The sequence below is a fragment of the Petromyzon marinus genome, chromosome 38, assembly GCF_048934315.1.
Source record: "Petromyzon marinus isolate PM22_M1 ecotype Great Lakes invasive population chromosome 38, UKy_Petmar_22M1.pri1.0, whole genome shotgun sequence".
Lineage (NCBI taxonomy): Eukaryota > Metazoa > Chordata > Hyperoartia > Petromyzontiformes > Petromyzontidae > Petromyzon > Petromyzon marinus.
In genome coordinates, this window is record NC_133704.1 from 3,076,903 (window position 1) to 3,094,008 (window position 17,106).

The window sequence follows — 17,106 nt, forward strand, 5'->3', positions numbered from 1 at the left end:
GCAGAAGCTGTCGCCCCGGGCCATAGCTATACCTAAAGTTGAATACCGAGGTATGACGTTTGCCATTGTCCTAACAACCATTACTCTAGACTTGACAAATATAATCCTAGCCTTTGTCCCAACCCATACGAACCTGACTGGAGTCCTCGCGCTCACTCCTCTAAACGGTTGGGCTGAAAGCCGACTCCTAAGATCCTCCGCACCACGAGCCCAGCAGTTCGTGCTCGTAGCCACGCGCTCACTATGAGCAACGTCCACGGGCTAGCGCTGTCCACTGGCATTGCTTTACATGCTTGCTCATGAGCGGCGTGATGCTAATGACCCCGTTCCTACACCCGGAGGTAAATTTTCATCAAATAATTTACCTCCGGTTAAACTGAAAGCCCAAACTTGCCTGCTCCATGAAATAGCGGTAAACGTGCTGTTGTGCATCGCGGGTTCTTTGCTACGGAAGCCGACGAGTGGTGCGTGCGGCGCGATGATTGCGATCGTGCGGTGATCTCTCGGCAGAGCGGAGCACAGCAAATCGCGGCACTGTAGCTCCTCCTCGTCTCCCGCGGCGACAACGACAACGTCGACGCCTGGCCATGGCGCGAGCCGAGGGCCGGGTCCCGCCGAGCCGGAGCGACCGCGCGCCGACTCCCGTGAGCGGGCGGCGGAGCGGGATCGTGCGGCCGAGCGGGCGCACGCCGACTCGCGGGACAAGGACCGGGGCACCGTCGAGAGGGACGATCGCTCGGTGGAGCGCCAGCCGGCAGCCGACGCCCGCGGCGGCGGCGGTGACAGGGACCGCACGGCGGAGCGCGAGCCGCCGGGTGCGGAGAGGAAGGACGACGACCGGGCCCGGGACTTCACCTTCCCCGGCAAGCAGCAGGCGAGCCACGAGCGCAGGGCGCACGCCGACGACTACGGCAAGGCCGCGTCGGCGCGAAGGCAGAGCGGCGGCGGTGGAGACGACGTCCGGCCCGGGAGCAACGACAGGAGGCCAAGCGCGGAGGAGCACGCGCGGTCAGGGAACGCGGAGCAGAGAAAAGCCCCGGAGGATCACGGACGGCCTGGCAGCCGCGACCGGTGGCTGAGCCTGGAGGACTATGGCAAGTCGGGCAGCCTCGACCGGAGACTTAACCCAGAGGAGCTCGCCAAGAGCGGAGGGCTGGACCTGCGCGGCGTGCCGGCGGATGGAAGGGGCGGCTCCTCGCCCTTTCCGCGGCTCCTCACGGCCGACGAGAGCCGGCAGCTGAGAGAGGCGGAGAGACGGGCGGAGGGCCCCGCCCGGGAGATGGAGCGCCGTGGGGAGCAGCCGAGGAAGCCCGGCGATGTGCGCGTGAAGGAGGAGCGCAAGGAGGAGAGCGACGTGGTGCTGGTGCGCTCTGAACCCATGCAGCAGCAGCAGCAGCATCAGCACCACCAACCTCAGCCGCATCCGCAGCAACTCCACACCCGGTCAAGTGACAACTCCCACCTGTCGGCCCCCATGCACGCGTTCCCGCCGCCGCCACACGGCATGGAGATTTACCCGCTCGGCCTCAACGGCATGGCGGGCCTGGAGCGCGGGCGGATGGTCTCGGCCGCGGCAACCAACCCTTACCTGGGCCTGTCTCACCTGGCCGGGCGAGACCGCTACCCACTGTGGGACGGCATCCGCCACCCGTTCCGCGACCACTACGCCGCGGCCATGGACCACCGCAAGGAGATGCTGGGCCGAGACTTTGTGGCGATGCAGCGCTACGCCAACATGCAGGCCATGTACGACCAGAGCCGCGCGTACCGCGACCGCGAGCCGCACGACTACGGCCGCGAGCAGGCCATCGCGAGCGGCCTCCTGTTGGACCCGCGCCGGCTGGCGAGCGACGAGCGCGAGCGCCTCCATTCGCTGGAGCTGGAGCGCTCGCGCATCCACCCAGCCGTCTCTTCCGCCGCCTCCTCCGCCATGCTGCTCGACGCGCAGTTGCACACGTCGCTGGCCGGGGCGTCGCTACTTCCCGCCGGCTTCCCCGGGCTGCACTACCCACGCCTGCTGGGGCCCCACCTCCACCCCGGCTCCATGCACCCGTCCCTGCACCCCCCCCACCACGGCCACGCGCCCCCCTCCTCCCACCCGCACGCTCACGGGGGCCACGGACACCACAACGGGGCGCTCGCCAAGACCCCACCCGCGGGGCCCCCCGCCACGAGCGGCCCTCCGCCGCTCATCTCAGCCTCGGCCCGAGCGCCGTCGCCGCGCCGCTCCACGCCGCTCACGCCGGTCACGCCGCTGTCGGCGGCGCCGGGCGATGCGCGGGACCGCTCCCCGACGCCGCGCGGCAGCCGCGAGGTGGAGGCTCGGTAACCCCCGGCCTCTCCCGGAGCTCGCCGAGCGCGGGACCTGCGCGCGCGTCTCCGCGCTTGCGTCTCGCGGAGCGAGCGGCGTTCGCGCGGAGGCGTCGCAACCCGGGCGCAGCCTCCGCTGGTTGCGCACGGGCGGTGCGCCGAACCGACGCTTGGCAAGGTGGAGCGGAGGAGCAGGGGCCAGACTTGCAAGTTCAACTCGGCCTTCGCGCTTTAGCTGCCGAAACGAGCCTCAGCGTTTGGCAGACAGCGGAGGTTTGCTCGGCCGGCCGCCCTGCCAAGCGCCGTCGTCTTTGTCCACGAGTCCCTGGACCCTCTCCGTCGAGGGACCGACGGTGTCTGGCCGTGCTTAACGCGAAGGCTCCGCATCAACTCTCCAACACGCAGCACTTAGTTCCAGTCTCCAAAGCGGCCTGGGTTCTGATTGTGCAACAATCTGCGGTGGGAGCGAATTCTCGAACGAGCGCTACGTCCCGACACGGTGCAGCGACGACCTCCTTTTCGCAAGAGCTCCCCGTTGTCGCTCGCGTTTCAAGTCGGGCGGTTTTTGTGCCGACGCCGCGGTACCGGCACGGGGTTTGTCGTGGTCCCTGCTCTCTCGAGTCCCCCTCGTCCGCAGCAAACTCCTTCGCCGGTGTTCGTGACCCCGCCAGCGGCCGGGCAGCGCCGGTCGCGGAGGAGGCCCTCGGACGCAGGGCGCAGCCTCGGCGCCACCGCCGCGTGTAAATAAATAAATAACGACCCTGCCCTTCCCCCGCAGCAGGAACGGCGTCAAGAGCACGGGCAGATTTAATATACGTGCATACGTAGGTGACAGAAGTCTATATTACAGTACCTATTTAAAGTGTGATGCAGTATGAATACAACTTTGATGTCTAACGCTGTATAATTTTAATTGTTTTGTAGCATTTTGGAAGGTGGGGCCATGGGAGCCAGGCAAAGCCAAAGTAGGCCCGGCCGCGTCGCCGGCTCCTTGCGTGTTCTGCGTCGCGCGAGGGTTTGCCGCTGCGTCGCGCGAGTGGAATTTTTAACCCCCGGGGTTCCCTGAAGGCCGTGTATAAAGGTGTACATAGCTGCCGGTGCCCAGACCGCGTAGCGCCGACGCGGTCTGCGCGTGCGGTCAGTTGAGCGACTATCCCATCCATGTCCGACTTCGATCCCCCGATTGGCGAGACCGCTCGCGTCGCGCCGCCGCACGGCAGGACGACGATGGCGCCCTCGCCTCGATCGCTCTGCGCGCCCAGACTGTTTCCGAACGCGCGGCGTGTCGTTTTATTTTTTGTAGACCGCGCCGTTTAACCGGCCGCTGCGACGGCCGCTTCGTTGGCCTCGACCGCCGGGGGGGTGGGGGGCGGCGGCCGCCGCCGCTCGGGCGAACGGGGAGCGCCCGGGGGGGTTGGCGCGTCGTGGCGGCTTTCAGAAACGCTGCTCCGGGGCCGGCTCGGAGACCATGCCTTTTCCGTTTCAAACAAACTTGCCTGCCTTCAAAACCTTAACTCTGTGTGTACGGGGAAGCACAAACAGCCACCGTTAACCGTCACGCCAAAAAAAAGACCCGGTGTCGGAGGAGGAGACCGACGAGTTACCCTGCAGCCGTCCGGCGGAACGTCGCTGCGAACATTGACGAGTTCCGCGAGCGACCGCGTTTTTCGGCGACGTTAACGGGAATCGTTTCGAGAGGGAGACGGGAAGCCGTTTCTCCCGCGTTAAACTGCCATTGCATCACACAATCTGGGAACGTGTACATATGTTTTATAGCTGCTGGAGTGCGGGGACTGCGTTAGCTGTGCGGGTGACACAAATTAAATTTGTAATTTTTATATTCCGTGCCCGATGTGTACAGACTGGAGGGGCAGGGGGTGGGGGGGCCGGGGGGGAAGGGGGGGGGGGCCTCGCGGACGCGTTATTTATGAGTCGGTCGGCAGGTGGTCTTGTCCGTCCCGTGATTATATAATCAAAAAAAGCTTTGCGGTTTTTGTGGTGCCATGTTCCGTTCTATTTGTATGAGCAGCCTGTTGATACACACAATGTTTTATGTAATTATTACGTTGTTTGGCCCCGTTCGCCGCGTACAATTACGTTTCCTGGCCACCGTTTTCCTCGTGCTATTTCATACGAGATGAAGTACGGCCGAGAATAAAGCCACGTGGCTCCTGATGTCCGTGTTGCTGTGTTGAGTGTGCGCGCAGCCGTCACCCGAGTTTTCCAAATTTTTCAAACATTTCACCTGGACAGTCCCTGGAGGCAGAACGTCTCGCTTGCGGGGGAGTCTAGGGTGTCCAGGGACTCATGCGTTGCGGACACGCAGCGCTACCTGAACAAACACTGCGCATCCTTAGCAGATTTCACCGTGAACATCGCACCCGAGGAATCTCGTTGGAGGCACTCAACGCGGAGGTGGAATGTCCACCAAATTGCTTGCCGTCAGTATAAACCTCATGAGCGCGCGTCCACTTGGTTTACCTTTCGTAGATTGGCACGCGCTGTTAGAGAGTTCCATTCTCACGATGTTGACGGTAGAAGATGGAACCGAGCCATGCACAAGTCCGAAACAGAACGTGGCAGGTGGGTGTTGTGGTGGACAGGATTGGGTAAACGCGGCGGCGCTGGGTGGGACGTCCGTGCAGGATGAGGGAGCGCCGATTGCCGAGACCGGTATTGGAGCGGACTCCAAGATCCCAACGACCCAAGGGGGGAGACGATACCCTAAGGGCAGATGGTGGGAGATGGTCAGGCCAGATCTTGGAGGTCGCTGCGTGTCGCCTGTGCGGCAGCTGCGGGAACTGGAGGGAGGGCGGCGTTGACGAGGAGGGGTGGTGGTGGTGTTGACGGCTTGGCAACGATAACGTCTTCATCGCGATGGAGAAGACGTCGGTGTGCGTGCGATGACCACAATCGGCCACCGAAATTTCCCTGAACGCGGCGGCACCGTTCGCAAGCGCTCGGCACGAATGCTGCGCCTCCCTTGCGAGAGTGCAGCAGCGCGACCCTCGCTGCTTGGCCGGTGGACACGGTGCAACGTGAATGCGGAAAACAAATAAAAAAAACACTCGAATGTCCTTTCACATTTATTTTCTAAAGAGGCTTTGAAACACAAACGTCTTAAAAAATAACAACCACAAAGCATAATTTTCGTTCTGCAGACGATCAACGCCGAATGACAACAGAGTCGTTCAGACGGCGCCCGTCAGCTTCCACGACCGCTTGCATAAAACCCCGCACCCTCCCCGATATGAGAAGCTTCCTTAACCGGCACCAACTCAAATCGGTGCCCGGGAGTTGTTTTATGCGGCCGACCCCTGAACAGCAACAGCAAATTTTGGGTGGCAGCTCCCGGGTCTGCCGTCCAACCGGTGACAAATCTCATTCGCGTGACAGCAAAACATTTACAGCAGAAATTAATGATGGGACTATCCATAGACTGAGCAGGTGAAGTCACGTCCGTCGGTTCACTCAATCGTCCCCGTGCTCTTGACCCGAGACGACACCTGACGTGCAGTTTGTGCCTTCCCCAAACCAGCGCCGTAAGCCGGCGCGGTGAGCCGCCACCGCCAGTGGTCGTGCTACAGGGTCCAGCGAGAAGTGAGCGTGTCGCCTTTCTTTCCCAGAAGCCCCTGGGGCAACTCAAACTCCAAGGGGACGTTCTTGATTTTCTTCTTCACCTCCCGCTCAAACAACTGCAACGGGAGCCGCGCAACGCCACCGCGTTAGCCGCCACCGCGTTTGCCGCCACCGCGTTAGCCGCCACCGCGTTCGCCTCCACCTGGAAGGAAATGACACCCAACGACTCCGCTGAGGGGTTGCGAGGTACCCACCTCGGTGGAGGAGAGCTCCAGCAGTGGAGAGAGGTCCTCCTCCACGTCGGAGAGCGGCCGTGTGAGCGCGGTGGCCGCAGTGGCCACGTCCGGGTGGTAGTGTCGCTGCAGGCTCTGCACAAACACACGGCCAAAGACGCGCAACCGCAGCGCCGCCGTTCAGCAAACGCCAACACCGTGTGGTCACGTGACCTCCACAGAATTCGGCTGCGGCGAATCACAGCCGTGCGCTTTTCAACTGTACACCGATTCTTCAGATGTTGCCACTAGATGGCGGCAGCAGCAGTGTGTGGCCCACAAACAAAACCTTACATCCGCTCACGTGATACACGGCATCGGCCACGAGAGGGCATCATCATAGACGGTTGTGAAAGGGTGAACTACGTATTTAACTATTACAGCTGAGGATCAATGGTGACATCAAATCGTGTATATTATGAGTGCAAGAAGCAGATGAATGATATACAAATTATTTGCCAATGTAACATTGGGGCTATTGAAGCCAGCTACACAAATACTGCGCTCAACGAGTTGCCTCGTAAACGCAGTAGGTAGCACGTCACGTCTCAATCTGAAAGTCATGAGTTTGATCCTCGCACGGGGCACACGGGAGATATTTTCTACTGGACATCTGTGAAAAGGAGCTTTATAGCTCATCGGATTCCTCCAGTGCAAACAAGACCCTGAAAACAAGATGACAATCGATGCATGAATATAACCACTGACTCATGACAGGTCTCGGAGTCCGCAATGATCAACTTCACCCAAATGTCAGAACAGAGGAAGCCTTAATCAGAAGGCCCATCGCAGGGTATAGGTGCACACACGACCAACTGCGCAGCCGGCATCAACCTGGATTTCCCAGAGCGAGCTGTCGGACGCGCCACTTTTCGCCGGGTCCTCCTCCTCCATCGCGTACGGGTCGCTCGTCACGTCTGCAAGCGTGGCAAATCCACCGCGAGGGGGCATCAGCGTGAGCCGCGCACGCGCGCCGCCACGAAAACGGAGAATGCGAGCCGGGGGGGGAGCGTGCCGCGGGGTAGACACTCACCGGCGAGCCCGGCCGCGGCACGGTGCAGGAGCACGCGCGACGACGGGTGTCGGCGGACGAGGTTGCCGATGAACGGCAACAGTAGCAGCAGTGCGTGCGGCGGAGCCGTCAGCGAGAGCCGGGACAACCGCTTGACAAACGCCAGCACCAGGTACGCGGGCAGGTGGCTGCGTGGGGAGACGGGGAGAGACGCGTCCGCCGCAGGCCGTCAAGTGGGTAAATGGGTGGGTGGGGGGTTAGTGGGTGGGTGGGTGGGGGGTTGGTGGGTGGGTGGGGGGTTGGTGGGTGGGTGGGTGGGGGGTTGGTGGGTGGGTGGGTGGGGGGTTGGTGGGTGGGTGGGTGGGTGGGGGGTTGGTGGGTGGGTGGGGGGTTGGTGGGTGGGTGGGTGGGGGGTTGGTGGGTGGGTGGGGGGTTGGTGGGTGGGTGGGTGGGGGGTTGGTGGGTGGGTGGGGGGTTGGTGGGTGGGTGGGTGGGGGGTTGGTGGGTGGGTGGGTGGGGGGTTGGTGGGTGGGTGGGTGGTGGGTGGGTGGGTGGTGGGTGGGTGGGTGGGGGGTTGGTGGGTGGGTGGGTGGGGGGTTGGTGGGTGGGTGGGTGGGGGGTTGGTGGGTGGGTGGGTGGGGGGTTGGTGGGTGGGTGGGTGGGGGGTTGGTGGGTGGGTGGGGGGTTGGTGGGCGCGCGTTGTGTGGGGGCTGCTCCACGCTACAGGAGGTCCAATTCGCTTGACGCCACGTCGTGACGACGGAATTAAAGTCCGGTGCGACACTCCAATGTACGATTGTTTGTGCCGGTTCTGGGTGCCTTCCTGTGTGTCTGGTTTCACGCGCCTCCGTGCGAAAAAAACGCACGTTGCCATTTCTCCAGCAGCATTTTGAGATGATCATTTTCCTTCACATCGCATCATACGTACAGATTGCGTCTCAATTTTTTATGACGTTCGATACAAACGCAACATGACAACTCGGCACTCGCAGGATCTCACGTAGAGGAGAGGAAGAGGTCTGCCAGGTGGAAGAAGCGCGCTCGGTACTTGACGTGGAAAATGGACGGCTCGAGCAGGCTGTAGAGCTTCTTGTAAAAGTCGGGGTACTCCCTGTAATTACAGCAGCAGCAGCCACCGGCACACGGGTGACGGCTCGCACGGCGCAACGCGGGCGCTCCCCGTCGTCATCGTCGTTTGCGTTGCGTGCGAGGCGTGCGGTGTTGCGCTGCGAGGCGCTCGCTCACAGGTTGTACTGGTGGATGAGGACGAAGAGCCCGTTGAGAGCCAGCAGGGAGACCGCGCCACCTGGAACAAATGCAAACACCGAGGTCCCAACGGTGGAAACCAGGACCGCAGAATCGGACACGATGGGCGGCGACGCTCCGCAAACGCCTCCAGTGACGGCCCCTGCAGTAAGCGCACCATTTGCCCACGTCCCATTAACCAGTAAACAACCGACGTATGGAGTGGTGCATAATTGTACTTTTCACTTCACCATGACGGACCGCTGCTGGTCCGTCATGGTCCCCACCCGCTCCTGGTCCATCATGGCCCATGCACCTCCTACGTACATCGTGCTCATTTTTATGCTAATTCCTTTGTCAAACGTTTTGCTTCCTCCCACACAGCTTAAAGGACGTGACCTGGGCTTGGCTGTTTTCACTCCAACGCTGTCCTCATGACAGCACGGTCCCTTCACCTGATGAAGGCCACTTGTGTTGTGGCCGAAACGTTGTGATTTTTGTTATTTTATTTTTTACCTACGTGACTTTACCGAATAGAACCAAAGAGTATGTACTTTTCACGTCCAAATTTGCATGCCATCGGCCGAGAGAATTGCACGTGCCACGTGGCGGTCACACGGCACGCGTGCAGGGCACGAGCGGAAGGGAGTGGCGCCTTCCCGCCGGTCGCGAGCGACGCCTCTGTGCATGCCGCTAAATCTACTGCACAAGCTGCTTTCATCTCAATTCCCAGTCGGTCAGCGCCAATCGGCTCCGCTCAGGAGCCTCCGACACCGCCGCCACTGTAATAGGAGGCTCTGGTTTCCCGCGCTCTCCTCACCGATGTCGTAGGAGGCCTTAAGGAAGTCCATGAGCAGCGGAGGCTTGCGCATGTGCGGCATGACGCGATCGTGCAGGATCACGAGCACGCGCTTGTACAGCCCCTGGGGCAGCTGCAACACAAACGGCACACAGCACAGACATCACTCCTGAGCTTGCTGGAAATCTCATTGCAACACGTGGAACTTATTTTTGGACAACATGACATGGGATCTGCAGGGATGGCAGCGAGGCCTGGGTCAGGCTCCGGGCCTCCCGCTAGGCCTCATGCACCCGGCCGCATGACGTTACCTTGTGCTTCAGCAGCTCCAGCCACGTATTCTCAAACACCTTGCGATGCTCCTGGCGGAGAGAGGAAACCAGTGCTCGTTCACGGCGCTTCTGCGTTGTTGTTACCAATTCTAGATTTGAAGCTTTCGTGACTGCGAGGATCCATACTCTTTGGTTCTATTCAGTAAAGTCACGTAGGTAAAAAATAAAACCACTCTACGCTCGTTCACCCTACCCGCAGCCTCGCCGAGTCTCAAGACCTTTTCAGGAGGGCCCTGCCGAGTTTTTGCGGTCAGAATATGCGGGTAATGTTTCAGCATTGGAATATTTCGGCAATACCATTTACATTGTATGTCCTTTTTGTTAGCTATGTGAAATAGAGAACTCTGAACAGGGGGAGATCATAAAAAACTGTAGACCGAGTCTAGAATCGAACCGAGGTCCTTCCTGCTGTGCGGCATGGGTGTCACCACTGCTCCGCACACTTGCTACGTAACGCGTGAACTCGACTTGACGAGACCAGCAACCTTGGCTTGTGAACAAATTGGGAGTTCGTTCAATGCCTCTGTCTCCCTTGCAGCTCCGAGGACGGCCAGCAGAGGGCAGCACCACCATCGCCCGAGGCCCGGTGAGGACTTCTCAATCTTTCCTCTTTTAACACAGCCCCTGCACGTGATGACAGTGCGAGTCGAGGCCGAGGTGCAGCGATCAATCGGCAAAATGCAACCGGCTGCCTGTGTCGAGCCGCGGAGCCAACCGCGGGTGTCACGTCAACCCCGATGCATGCCACAAGAGGGCAGCAGCAGCACACCCTGGGCTCCCTCCACAGAATCTCCGTAATCCGTGGGGCACAGCAGGAATTGGTGCTACCTAATTATCGACGTATCAGCTGTGCGTGTGTCTAATGAGAGCGAATCGCGATAATCCCACTCGTTTCAAACGGCCACCGTGTAAGCCGCCGGCTGGCCACATCAGGCGACTGGAACCGCTAAAGGGACGCCAGCTCAGGTGGTGCCGGCGAGCGGGACGTCCGCTCTGGGGCCGTGGGCTTCGACGGCAGAGGTCACAACCGGGCAGAGGTCACAACCGAGCAGGTGCCGTCTCCTCACCTTGATGTCTGTCACCTTGGTTTCCGTCTTATCTGTGAAGTGAAAGATTCGCAGTCAATTCGATCTACGGTTACCGGAACATATATATATTTTTTTGGGCAAGACGAATACAATTTGTGCGAGCAGAGCAAACAACCGCGCGTGCGCGGAAAGTTCGCCGAGCAAACGAGGGACGTCCGCTGGAGGGACACCGCAGTGGACCGCGTCCGCACGCCCGGACAGCGAGCGGCGGACCGCCGGTCGTGCCGGTCGCGCAGAGAGACGGGCCGCGGCAGGGCAAAGCGCTTCTCCCAAACTCGACTTGATTGTGAAAAATCAAGACACCAATGTGCACGGCTGGCTACGTACGGTGCGAAAGACGTTCAACATACACACGTACAAAAGCTGAAGGCTGCAGATGAATGCTTGGAATTAGAATGAGAGACAAAGAGGATCAGATTGCGGCTCGGAACGTGCCGAGTCAAGAGTCGTCACGTGGGAGGCGTGAACGCGACACAGCCAAGAGCGGGGATGGCCGGGTGTCGTCGCGGTGACCGAGCGGCGTCCACGGGAGGGAACGCATCGCGAGACTGCGGGGGTGGCGACGGCTCGGAGAGAAATTCATCCAGCGGTGGATATATCACGGCTCATTATGATAGAATCTAAACATAACAGCATCCCGATGCTCTCCAAAAGAGAGGGGCACGCATGGCCATGAGGAAGAAGGTTGTGCATTGCACTGTATAAATCATGTTTTTAGAGAAGAGAGTCCAGAGGCATATGAGAACAAGGGAGGTTTTGAATTCGCACTACGACCGAGGCAGGGAATCAACTTGCCAGATGACTGGGGGGGGGGGAGTAAGTTCCAAACTAGGGAGGCTTAAGGTTTTGTGGCGTTTCTAACAAAACCTCAACGTTCGTGAAGCAGGAAACTGCGCGTGTAAAGGAGCAGGTGCCATTTCAGACAAGGCCTCTTCTTCATAGATGGGCCACTTCCTGAAACATGGTCGTGCACCACTGCTAACACGGGATCCCAAACCACGGGGTGTAGATGTCAGCGACGAGCATTCTGCACTGCGTGACGTCTGCATGTCTGTCGCCGCTCGCCAGGACGCCCTCCGTACCGTCACCCTTCACCAGCAGGCTGAGCTCCGTCTTTTCCAATGGCATCTGAACGGCGGTGAGGAGCAGGAACGCCTTCTCCTGGAGCCCGGGCCCTGGGCCCTGCAACACAAAGCCACAACGCACAGCTCCACAGTCGCTCTCTCCGGCCACAACGCACAGCTCCACACGGTCGGAGGAATCGCCAAGTGAAGTGCACCATGGGTGGTGCTGCTCCAGTGATTAGCACCATGAGACACACTGCATGGTACGAGTAGAATATTAAATGATGACGATGATGGTGAGGACCTCGCACCTGAGCGGTGGTGGCGGCGACCGTGCGCAGACGTGAGCGCAGCGCGGTGAGCGTGTGGAGCCCCGTGTCGTGGTGTTGCAGGAACTCCTGGAATCGCCCGAGCAGCTGAGATGGCGTCTCCTCCTCCAGCAGGCGATCGAGCACGGCCTGCGCGGCGACAAACGCGGCCCTTAGCACCGAGCCTCGCCACGCACGGCGGCGGCCGAGCCGACGTGCACATCTCTCGAGCGTTCACAAGGCCGGCGGTGGGGGCGGTGAGCTGCTCCGGACCGGCTCGGCGCTCGCACCTTGAACAGCGTGTACGGGAAGTTTCCGGCGGACGAGGTCTTCTGATTGCCCAGCGGGTGATGGCCTTCAGTCTGTACCAACTTCATGAGGGCACACAGTGCCAGCTCCTGTAGGGCATGGTAACATCATCATGATCATCCAGTCGAGTACTCGTTTAATCATCATCATCATCATCGGGGCTTACTTTATCATTGAATATTTTACAAGTCACTGGTAGAGTGCAGAAGGTGGCACGTGACTAGTAGCCAAATCCATAGCGAGAGGTATACTGGATGCGGTGTGCCTGGTATAAAAGTATTTTAAGGGCCGCCGATCCAGACAGACCCGGCTGAAATCAATCCCTGGACATGAGTGAGTAGCACCTAAGAATGCCGGCACAGCACACGAAGGGGTGGGTGGCCATCACCACTACGGCAAGCAAGACACAGATCCACGCACAAACAACCAGACATTCACACCGACGCACGTCACGATGGAGGGCATCGAGCGGCACCGATCGCTCACCCGGACGTCCGAGGAGTCGTGCGACAGCAGCTGCAGCAGCTGCGTTGTGCAGTCGTTGTAGCGATGTCTCAGCCACTGCTCGTACTTCTCCTCCGCGGAACACTCTGCTCCTGTGAGCACGCACACCACGGGACTCTCACCACACACCACCCCACACCACCACTCTCACCACACACCACCCCACACCACCACTCTCACCACACACCACCCCACACCACCACTCTCACCACAGACCACCCCACACCACCACTCTCCATCTCTCCACATACACCACTCCCACCACACACCCCACACCACCACTCTCACCACACACCACCCCACACCACCACTCTCACCACACACCACCCCACACCACCACTCTCCATCTCTCCACATACACCACTTCCACCACACACCCGACACCACCACTCTCACCACACACCCCACACCATCACTCTCACCACTCCACACCACCACTCTCACCACACACCACCCCACACCACCACTCTCACCACACACCACCCCACACCACCACTCTCCATCTCTCCACATACACCACTCCCACCACACACCCCACACCACCACTCTCACCACACACCACCCCACACCACCACTCTCACCACACACCCCACACCACGGGACTCTCACCACACACCACCCCACACCATCACTCCCACCACACACCCCATACCACCACTCCCACCACACACCCCACACCACCACTCCCACCACACACCCCACACCACCACTCCCACCACACACCCCACACCACCACTCTCACCACACACCCCACACCACCACTCTCACCACACACCCCACACCATCCCTCCCACCACACACCATCACTTTCACCACACACCGCACACCACCACTCTCACCACACACCCCACACCACCACTCTCACCACACACCACTCCCACTATACACCACTCCCACTACACATCCCACACCACTCTCCATCTCTCCACAAACACCACTCCCACCACACACTCCACATCACCACTCCCACCACACCACCACTATCACCACACACCACTCCCACTACACACCCCACACCACTCTCCATCTCTCCACATACACCACTCCCACCACACACTCCACACCACCACTCTCACCACACACCCCACACCATCACTCTCACCACTCCACACCACCACTCTCACCACACACCACCCCACACCACCACTCTCACCACACACCACCCCACACCACCACTCTCCATCTCTCCACATACACCACTCCCACCACACACCCCACACCACCACTCTCACCACACACCACCCCACACCACCACTCTCACCACACACCCCACACCACGGGACTCTCACCACACACCACCCCACACCATCACTCCCACCACACACCCCATACCACCACTCCCACCACACACCCCACACCACCACTCCCACCACACACCCCACACCACCACTCCCACCACACACCCCACACCACCACTCTCACCACACACCCCACACCACCACTCTCACCACACACCCCACACCATCCCTCCCACCACACACCATCACTTTCACCACACACCGCACACCACCACTCTCACCACACACCCCACACCACCACTCTCACCACACACCACTCCCACTATACACCACTCCCACTACACATCCCACACCACTCTCCATCTCTCCACAAACACCACTCCCACCACACACTCCACATCACCACTCCCACCACACCACCACTATCACCACACACCACTCCCACTACACACCCCACACCACTCTCCATCTCTCCACATACACCACTCCCACCACACACTCCACACCACCACTCTCACCACACACCACTCTCATCACACACCCTACACTACACTCCATCTCGCCACTCTCCATCTATCATCACACACACATCCCCCACACCACTCTCCATCTCTCCACACACCACTCTCATCACGCACACACCACTCTCCACCTCTCATCACACCCCCACGCCACTCTCCCCTCCACTCTGGTTGCTCACCGGCCACCGCATCCTCCTCCTCCTCGGCTGGCAGGGCCCCGCCGTGGATCGCCCCGCGCCGCACGAGGCTCGAGAAGAGGCCGCTGCAGGCCGCGATGCCAGCCACCACCTCCTCCTCCACCTCCGACTGCAATCATCAGCATTATCAGTCATTACCATCCAGGATGGACACTTTCATCGGTAAAGCTTCTGGCATTATTATTATGGAGTACAAACTAGACCGAGTTTTCCTGCTGAAACCGATGCTGCTGGAAACAACAGGCCACCAGGTTAGGTGGAGCTCACCTGACCACTGGTCCACACGGACCTCCACGCATGTGGAGGACTCAGTCTACCAGGCTGTTCCGTCTCAACCAGGCTGAGTTGAACTACCACACTGCAGGAGACTAAATCACACTCACCTAGCCACTCACCACACTGCAGGTGACTACATCACACTCACCCAGCCACTCACCCAGCCACTCACCCACTCACCACACTGCAGGAGACTAAATCACACTCACCTAGCCACTCACCACACTGCAGGTGACTACATCACACTCACCTAGCCACTCACCCACTCACCACACTGCAGGAGACGACATCACACTCATCCAGCCACTCACCACACTGCAGGTGACTACATCACACTCACCCAGCCACTCACCCACTCACCACACTGCAGGAGACTAAATCACACTCACCTAGCCACTCACCACACTGCAGGTGACTACATCACACTCACCTAGCCACTCACCACACTGCAGGTGACTACATCACACTCACCTAGCCACTCACCCACTCACCACACTGCAGGAGACGACATCACACTCACCCAGCCACTCACCCACTCACCACACTGCAGGTCACCTCACTTCTCTTTCTGTCTCCCTCGCACTGCTCCGCTTTGGAATTCCCCCCATCGCCGACAACAATATCACTAATAACAACATCCTTGCTCAAGGCAAACGTGGTGACTATTCACACCATCAGCGGGTGCGGGGTCGTTGCCGCCCGCTTGGCGTGCTGGGGCCTGGGCTGAAGGTCTGGACCGAGAGCTCACGCAGACCTGGGGGGGCTCACGCAGACCTGGGGGGGGGCTCACGCAGACCTGGGGGGGGGCTCACGCAGACCTGGGGGGGGGCTCACACAGACCTGGGGGGGGGGGGCTCACGCAGACCTGGTGGGGGGGGGCTCACGCAGACCTGGGGGGGAGCTCACGCAGACCTGGTGGGGGGGGCTCACGCAGACCTGGGGGGGGGGCTCACTCAAACCTGGGGGGGGGCTCACGCATACCTGGTGGGGGGGGCTCACACAGACCTGGGGGGGGGCTCACAGACCTGGTGGGGGGGGGCTCACGCAGACCTGGGGGGGCTCACGCAGACCTGGTGGGGGGGGGGGCTCACGCAGACCTGGGGGGGGCACCCACTCCCCCCTCTCTCCCGACCCGAAAACCCCCAGGGCCCAACGTTAATGGAGCTCTCAGAATCTGTGTATTTATACCGCAGGAGAAAGCCGATGAGCTATGAAGCTCTTTTTCACACATGTCCAGGCAGGTCAGAACGTTACAACAAACGATACAAACAAACGATAGGGGTGCAAAGTATAGGAACGGTAAACTTAAACATTTAATTCAAAATGTAATCACTAAAAAAATTGAAATTAAATTAAAAACCATTTTTTTCTATCTTTAACATGTTAAGGCCCAGCGAGCTATAACGTCGCTTCTTTAGCCGCGCGCAAGTTTACAAGCAGCCCAGGAGGAGCACGAAACAACAGCAATCGCCCTTGCAAGGACGTCCACGACGCCAACGAGGAGGCGGCTGGGCGCACCTCCAGCGACTCGAGGAGCTCCAGCAGGCGGTTGGCGTGGCGCGGGCTGTCCAGCACGGCGCGCGCCGCCTCCTGCAGCCGCGGGCCGGCGCGGCGTCGGGGCCCCGAGCCACGGCCAGAGCCTCGGCCCATCGCGAGTTCGTGACCGGGCGCCTTTTGCGAATCGCCTGCGGATCCTTCTCCTCCTCCTGCTGATGCTGCTGCTATAAAGTGTCCAGCGAGATGAAACCCGCGAGACGATGAACCCCCCGCCAGACGATGAACCCCCCGCGAGATGATGAACCCCCCGCGAGATGATGAACCCCCCGCGAGATGATGAACCCCCCGCGAGATGATGAATCCCCCGCGAGATGATGAACCCCCCGCGAGATGATTGATGAACCTACGAGATTAACCCCCGCGTGGTCAGCAGGGTCCGCACGTGGACTCCCCCGGCCTTACAGTAGATCGGGGCCCCCCTGTTTTATTCCCCGTCTTCCGGAATGAATCTTCCGTCTTCCAGAAGACGTTCTGTCTTCCAGAAGATTGGGGGCG

The 17,106-nt window shown here is 60.0% G+C and overlaps 2 protein-coding genes across 12 annotated transcripts in view; one reads left to right on the forward strand and one right to left on the reverse strand.

Annotated features, from left to right (window-relative positions):
* The window catches only part of AUTS2 (activator of transcription and developmental regulator AUTS2), a 259,977-nt gene extending 255,492 nt beyond the window's left edge, over nucleotides 1–4,485 (forward strand). For all 11 annotated transcript variants that reach the window (XM_076072511.1, XM_076072510.1, XM_076072506.1 and 8 more), the window contains one exon: nucleotides 511–4,485. In XM_076072511.1, coding sequence (XP_075928626.1) covers nucleotides 511–2,329 — 1,819 coding nt within the window. In that variant the 3' untranslated portion in view covers nucleotides 2,330–4,485. The remainder of the gene's footprint in view (nucleotides 1–510) is intronic.
* Nucleotides 4,486–5,383: 898 nt separating this feature from the next.
* On the reverse strand, nucleotides 5,384–17,085 carry NOC4L (nucleolar complex associated 4 homolog). The gene is made up of 15 exons (XM_032967924.2): nucleotides 16,573–17,085; nucleotides 14,761–14,887; nucleotides 12,805–12,914; nucleotides 12,300–12,407; nucleotides 12,013–12,159; nucleotides 11,720–11,819; nucleotides 10,617–10,648; nucleotides 9,529–9,579; nucleotides 9,239–9,350; nucleotides 8,419–8,479; nucleotides 8,174–8,284; nucleotides 7,195–7,361; nucleotides 6,996–7,078; nucleotides 6,144–6,257; nucleotides 5,384–6,005 (listed from the first exon to the last, which is right to left on the reverse strand). Exons 1-15 carry the CDS (start codon nucleotides 16,702–16,704, stop codon nucleotides 5,892–5,894), a joined length of 1,569 nt encoding a protein of 522 aa, XP_032823815.2. The 5' UTR covers nucleotides 16,705–17,085; the 3' UTR covers nucleotides 5,384–5,891.
* Nucleotides 17,086–17,106: the final 21 nt, after the last annotated feature.

Bases quoted from the DNA above. Each gene is read 5' to 3' on its own strand.
- NOC4L (XM_032967924.2), bottom strand. From the start codon at position 16,704: ATGGGCCGAGGCTCTGGCCGTGGCTCGGGGCCCCGACGCCGCGCCGGC. The intron at 14,888-16,572 runs GTGCGCCCAGCC...TGATGATTGCAG, and splicing joins AGCTCCTCGAGTCGCTGGAG to TCGGAGGTGGAGGAGGAGGT. The intron at 12,408-12,804 runs GTGAGCGATCGG...CATGCCCTACAG, and splicing joins ACGACTCCTCGGACGTCCGG to GAGCTGGCACTGTGTGCCCT.